Here is a 6,480-nt window from a genome sequence, read left to right as displayed (position 1 = left end):
GGCACGAGTCAATAAATAACTATAACATAGTATTCACGTAAAAGTTAGACGTTAAAACAACAAGCTTTAAAGATATTAAGTAAGTTTGAAACTTTGTCAACTCATTTTTTTTATTTCAATTTTTGAACAGTCTTTACCGCAATATTAAGAGTATTACTACGTTGTTCACGTTTAACATGCAATTACCAACCCTTTTTCAGGCAGAACAAACAACAGAGTCTATAAAAACCCCTTCATGGCGAGATTTTATCATTGTCTGCGTTGAAGACTCGTGAAACGGCAACTTGAAATGACTTAAATTTAGTCTTGAGGTTGAAATGATTTTGGCAATTCACTTTAATCGTGTAAAACTTTAAATTTTTTAGGTTTGTTGGTCGAAAATACTTGAAATTATTTTTCGTTCTCGATTAAACAGTTTAAATCGGACACAAACAGTTAATTATGTGGTATTTCGCTTGCCAGACGTCATAATTGAAAGTCTCCGCTGGCCTAAGTTGGTAATGATACAAGTTCACGGATCGAAATGCTGCCTTGCATGCTTGAAATGCCTCGTTAATTAGCAGTTATTTCCGCATTATCTACCGTATTTTCGCTTCTTAGCGTCCTGGAATAAAGTACATCAGCAAAAATGTGTCATTTGATGTCATGGCCCCACGAGGTCAAAGCGGACGACAGCTAACCAGATGGACCAGCATTCGCCTATGGCGCCACCATTCACTCGGTAGTAAGTGTATTCATTCATCTTATGGTTTGGTCGGTACTTTTGAAGTCTATAGCTTTGTCAACTTGTAATGTTGGTTTTGTTTTCGTGTAACTATAATCAATATACATTACATGGGCGGTTTGAAACAATCAGACGGGACTTGTACTGTTATCTTTTCGTTCAATTTCTTAAAAGATTTTTTCCAGTGAAAGGTAGTCAACAAATCGTATAAGTCAGGCATGGGCTGAATATAAAACTTAATCTTGAACGGTATATTTCGCTGTTTCATGTTAGAAATAGGTGCAGTTGAATCAGACCCCAGACAATGATTTTTTGTTGAAATAACTCGTTCGTCTTCGTGTTCTACATTACTACGATCGCTTTTGTTTTTATCGGCAGACAAGTGTAAATGGTTTCATTGAATGCGATCGAGCCAGAGTCAAGCATTGATACGTCTGCCACGCCTACAAACCCATGTTTTTCGAAGACCTGGTGCCACATAGTCGACGGTGCGTCTTATCTTTACTACGGTTCGATATGTATATTACAACACGTTAATCTGTTACGAGAGACGACGTAAATTTAAAAAAAAAACTGTTAATTGAAATGCTTTTAAGGGTAAATAGAACAGTTTTGTTAGTTAAATTATTATTCCATTGGCTAAATATGATAAGTACAAACGTAAAATTTGACAAAACGCAATTAGTCAAAATTTAACTCGTAGTCGATTAGTATTACTGGTTTCTTCTCGGAAATTAATAATTAAAATTACAGTAATAATTATGTTGAATTTCCTTAGATTTTTAACATCGAGTGACGAAATAATATTTACCCACAAAACGCCATAAAGTCGGATAATGTGTTTCGCACAGGTGTTTAAGGCGAAAGTCGGTTTTCATCGCTACGAGTACATCCATGAAGAATATACATAAAGCGATACACGTGGGATGAAATATTATATTTACAATGAAATAATTTCAAGAACTTCTGAGTATTTCTGACCTAAAAAATATTTTGTACAATTTCTAGTGTATGTTCTCTTGTTTGGTATTTGAATCCGGAATGTTATGACAAGTGGCAAAAGCAACAATCAAATAATATTCGTCTTAATAAATTTCACGTTGACGCGCGGAGTGAAATGGCGCCCGACCCAACATCGTAAGCCAACTTATTCAGACATTTATCATACCGTCGAAGATATATTATCATTACAATTCTACGATTAAACTATACTGGTAGAAACTTATTGTCGTCTTTTATTTTCATTTCGAGTTAGTTCGACTGGAGAATAAAACTTTGACCTCCTACAATGATGTGCGCTGACATGATTTTGCGAAGCACAATAGGGTCAAAATATCTTCTCTGAGGAATAACATTCCTAATAAAACCCCGTTGTATTGCAATAACAGTATCATTAATAATATCCGGGCAGGAAGGAAAAACAAACCCGTAGGACCGTCGCGTAGACAGTTAGACTACCGTTCGTACGAGCGCGACTGTTTCGTAGCTGAGGCAATAAAACTCGTTTTATAAGTTTATAGGAAATCTTCGACACAGCTCTTAGCGATATAGAAAACTGGTTGAAAGTTGACTTTTTTGAATATTTGATATTATAAAGAATACTGCTATATGCAGAGAGTACTTTTGAAAGAAAAAGAGGCAAAAAAAAATAGAACGAAATAGTTTTAATTAATTTTTCATTGGTGTTGGATAAACAAAGTAGTTCAAAAATAATTCAAGAAAATATAACAGTTCTGAAGCAATATCGTCCGGTGCAATCAAGAGAAATTTAAATAAAATTTGGATGCAATCAAGCGTATAACCTTGGCGTATAACCTTGGATAGGAGTTTTTTTTTTTTTGTATCTATGTTGATGAAAAATCGAAATTTTTGCACAAATTTGTTTTTCAATCCAAAATATGCACAGTGATAATATAAAATAAGGCAGAGGCTTTTTTTATTATAATAATTATAAAGCACTGATATATTTTATACCAATGTATTCCTCCAATTACACTGAAGAAATGAAAATCAATATTTTTACTTCGATAATCCGAATACAGACCTTACGATTAGAAACAATGACTTTTTTAATATAAGGTATTGGACAAAATTATTGTATTTAAGTTCAGTTACTTTCAAATTATACTAATTTCACTTCTTTTTGTATTAGTTCCGGGGTTTGTTTTTCGGAAACAGAACACTTTCCGCAGCCGACATTAAGTCGCTTCAGAAACCCCTGACGCCAAATGAGCAGGAAAAAGGTGGAAGTAAAACTCTCTCTTATCTAGGAAGATTTAGAAATATAATTTCAATGTAACCAAACATTTTTTCCCTTTTTTCATTTGTTTATAATCCCCGCAACCAAATTCTTTTCAATAGTATGTAGTTTGGACAGGTGGAGAACAGGACCTACTTGACAAAAACCACAATGAGGCAAACAAATGGTTGCAGCAGCACTTGTGAATTTGGGAATTCTCTAATGTGCTATACTGTGCATAGTTAGTTCAGTACCGCGGGATCGTATATTCTTTATTTAGAAATTGCAAACAAAATTATCAGGTATGCTTTCGTATGGAGGAAAATATGGAGCAGTGATTGGCTGATTTTTTCTTTTTACTAGACAGCTGGTGTTTGACAATATTTGACAAACATTTGGAAATATTTTGTCAAACTATTTTAGACAGTTTGAAACTGCTAACCTCAACTTTCTTTGCGAATTAGAGTGAAAATTTTGGGTTTAATTAATAGTAAGAATCAGCAAAAAATGAAAGTAATTCACATTTTATTCAAAGTTCCTGTAAATTTTGAACCAGAATTTTAATATCATTTTTGTTTATTTTTAGTTTTACTATACGACATACATAAAAATATTGTTATTCTTTCTCTAATCTGAACGACGTTTTCAACCGACAACTCATCTTGCATTTTAAGTGGAAAGCTTACTTTCGGTTATTCTTTCTACTGTTTTGAAAAGAAAATCGACTTACCTCGGCATCATGAAAAGTTACTCTGAAGATTCGTGTACTAAGCGAGCATGCTTGCATTGCGGACAATCGGAGAGATCGGCGATGGAAAATAAATCTGCGGGCTGTCGGGAGCCGCACCCACGGTCAAACTCGACGACAAAGTCCCCTTCTTTCATCAGATTCGGTCTTGTTGCTCTGGTTTTCATATCTTTGATAATACTTTCCAGTGTACATACAGCGGAGAGTAGACGATTGAGAAAGAACAAAAACAAAGATGCGGGGGAAAACGATATTGTCGTTAATGAGGAAGCAAAAGCTAGTCGGCGACGAGCTGGTAAAGAGAAGGGAAGAGGAAAAATACTCAAAACAAGTGAGAAAGCACTCATCATCACTGAGAAAAGATATCTGAAAAGTGATTGGTGCAAATCTAGACCTTTGAAACTGGTTGTCCGTTCAAAAAATGGCTGCAAAGGATTCTTCATCAACAACTTTTGTTACGGACAATGTAACTCGTTCTACATTCCAAGAAATCTAACTCCAGATGAAAAGGAACCTGCAGCTTTCAAATCATGCTCTTTTTGTAAACCACATATCATTGAAAAAGTCTCCGTCACTTTAACCTGCTCACGAAACAGAGGAAAGAGAGGAAAGTACATCAAACGAATTGTCAACAAAATAAAGGAATGTCGTTGCATTGCGGTACCCGATGTCGAATCTCACGTAGCCGAACCGTCACCATCGACTTCTTCAACGTCAGATTCGACCACATCATCAGAGCCAAAACGGTAGTGGACAAGTGGATAGTAAACTGTCAATAGTGTCCAATGACATGCCAAAGATCGCAAAACGCGTTACGCCACGAGGCTGATTTTATCGGATTCTACCTCTACAAGACAAACTGATGACGGGACGTTACAAAATATGACGTCACGATACTCTGACGTCAGCGAAGGGAATAATGTTGGCGATCAGATGGGACAGAGTCCCGTGCAAACTTTTACCAAACCTTGCGCCACGCGCATTCGCATTATTAACTTTGCACCACCACTGACGCGCGAATCGTTAATCTAATAATTTTTTGACTCCAAATAATTAGTCCATCACCACAAACATCCTGAAAATCCAAGGGATTTTAAACCACTGCTGTCACAAATTGTCGCCATTTGGCAATAATTATCTGCGTATTAAGAAAGTAATTTGGCCTCCATCACTTAGCGCGAGTTTTTAAACCATTACTACAACAATTAGCTAAATAGTCAATGTTTCTGAAGTACCTTCGTGACCGTTTTCGAAAGTGGTCATTTTCGAAACTTTAAAACTTGCAAAGCTTTTCTATGAAACATATGAGCACATGCACATTTTGCTCTATTATTTTAGATTCTATCATATTTGCTTTTAATAAATTGTAAAATTTGCTACTTTTATTTTTCATCATTATCACAAACGATGACACCATGGTGGTCAAGAATTAATATTTGCTTTGGCGCACGCTCACGAATTCAACTTACCGTTCGAAATTTGATTATAGACTAACTATACATTTACAATTGCTTAGCACTTCTCCATTAAGAGTTACTTTTATTGATGTGTTAATAGTTACTTTTGGCGACAAATTCTGTTGTATTGTGTATTGCAAAAAGTTTTATTTCGGCTTCGAGGTGTCCAATAGAAATACTGGGTATTCTCATGTAAAATTTCAAATAAAAAGGGGTTTAAGATAAAGTTTTTTTTGGTTGTTATCCTCAAAAATTTATTGTGACAAAAACACGTAAAATCTCAATATTCGGAAAATCCAGTGCGGTAATCCAACTTTGAATAAGATTTCGACTTCATTTTTACTTTGTTAATTTTTTTATATAATTAATTAATGAAAATTGTTGTCCTGATTATGAATGAATGTAAAGAGTTATCAAATGTATTATTGTGAAGGTGTATTATAAACCAAAAGTTTGCCATTCTATCTGTTTTAACAAAGTTGTAGAATCTCCCACAATTAGCCGCGGATCATCGCTTGAAATAGTATATGGTTTGAATCTGCTTCCATTCCCCACTATCTGTGATATTCACATGGAGAGCCCTCTGTATCTGGCGTACTAGTTGCACATAATATAGTCAGGTCGCTTTGTTTTTATTTCTCTTTTTTTTTCTAATTTTAAATGATATTTTACTGCTTTTTATTATTATTTTATACATTGATGCTAAAACGTTATTATTTAACGTTTTTTTACCTTTCACTTTTTTAATTATTTTATCATTTTTTTTATTGAATTTAATTATTATCGAGCGATACATTCATGTTCAACGTATTTATTATTTGCAGTTTTCAATAAATTCATTCAGAAATATTTTTAGTAATTTATGTTCGATCAATCTTGTGTTATCAATGCCACATATTTGGTCGAAAAAATTTCCAGTTGAAACATCTGATTGTATAAATATGCGTTTGTTGTAAACTGTTGCTAAAATAAAAATTAATAAATCAATATAAAGCGAATTTTATGTGAACAGGTTTACTTGTTTAGACATTTGGGAGTTGAAGTGAAGGTGTTCATTCCTAACACAAAACATTTCTTGTGAGAGTGATTGGGTGATCCAGCATCGTCTAGAATCTGCAGGCTTATCATAGTTTCTTCAAGTTCCCCAATGCAGTCCCCATAAACGCATTATCTGTGCTTGGCACACAATGTCAATCGCTATGTTATTGAATTGCCCCCTGAAGGACCGGGTGTTAGTTTGTAAAAAGTAGTAAGAGTTACCCAGAACACCCCTCCGTATATTAATGTGAAAGGTGATCATTCGGCTGTGTAT

At 34.6% G+C, this 6,480-nt stretch overlaps 1 protein-coding gene across 1 annotated transcript; it reads left to right on the top strand.

The window, feature by feature from the left end:
* The first annotated feature begins 3,114 nt into the window (after positions 1–3,114).
* LOC120337483 (gremlin-1-like) lies at positions 3,115–6,160 on the top strand. Its single transcript, XM_078117327.1, has one exon. The coding sequence runs from the start codon at positions 3,703–3,705 to the stop codon at positions 4,459–4,461; it is 759 nt and encodes a 252-aa protein (XP_077973453.1). The 5' UTR covers positions 3,115–3,702; the 3' UTR covers positions 4,462–6,160.
* The last annotated feature ends 320 nt before the right edge of the window (positions 6,161–6,480 follow it).

This window comes from Styela clava, chromosome 10, assembly GCF_964204865.1.
Source record: "Styela clava chromosome 10, kaStyClav1.hap1.2, whole genome shotgun sequence".
Lineage (NCBI taxonomy): Eukaryota > Metazoa > Chordata > Ascidiacea > Stolidobranchia > Styelidae > Styela > Styela clava.
The sequence above is the reverse complement of the archived record's forward strand: the minus strand, read 5'-3'. Positions and strand labels throughout refer to the sequence as shown.

Excerpts from the sequence above, each read along its gene's own strand:
- LOC120337483 (XM_078117327.1), top strand. The coding sequence starts at position 3,703 with ATGAAAAGTTACTCTGAAGATTCGTGTACTAAGCGAGCATGCTTGCAT.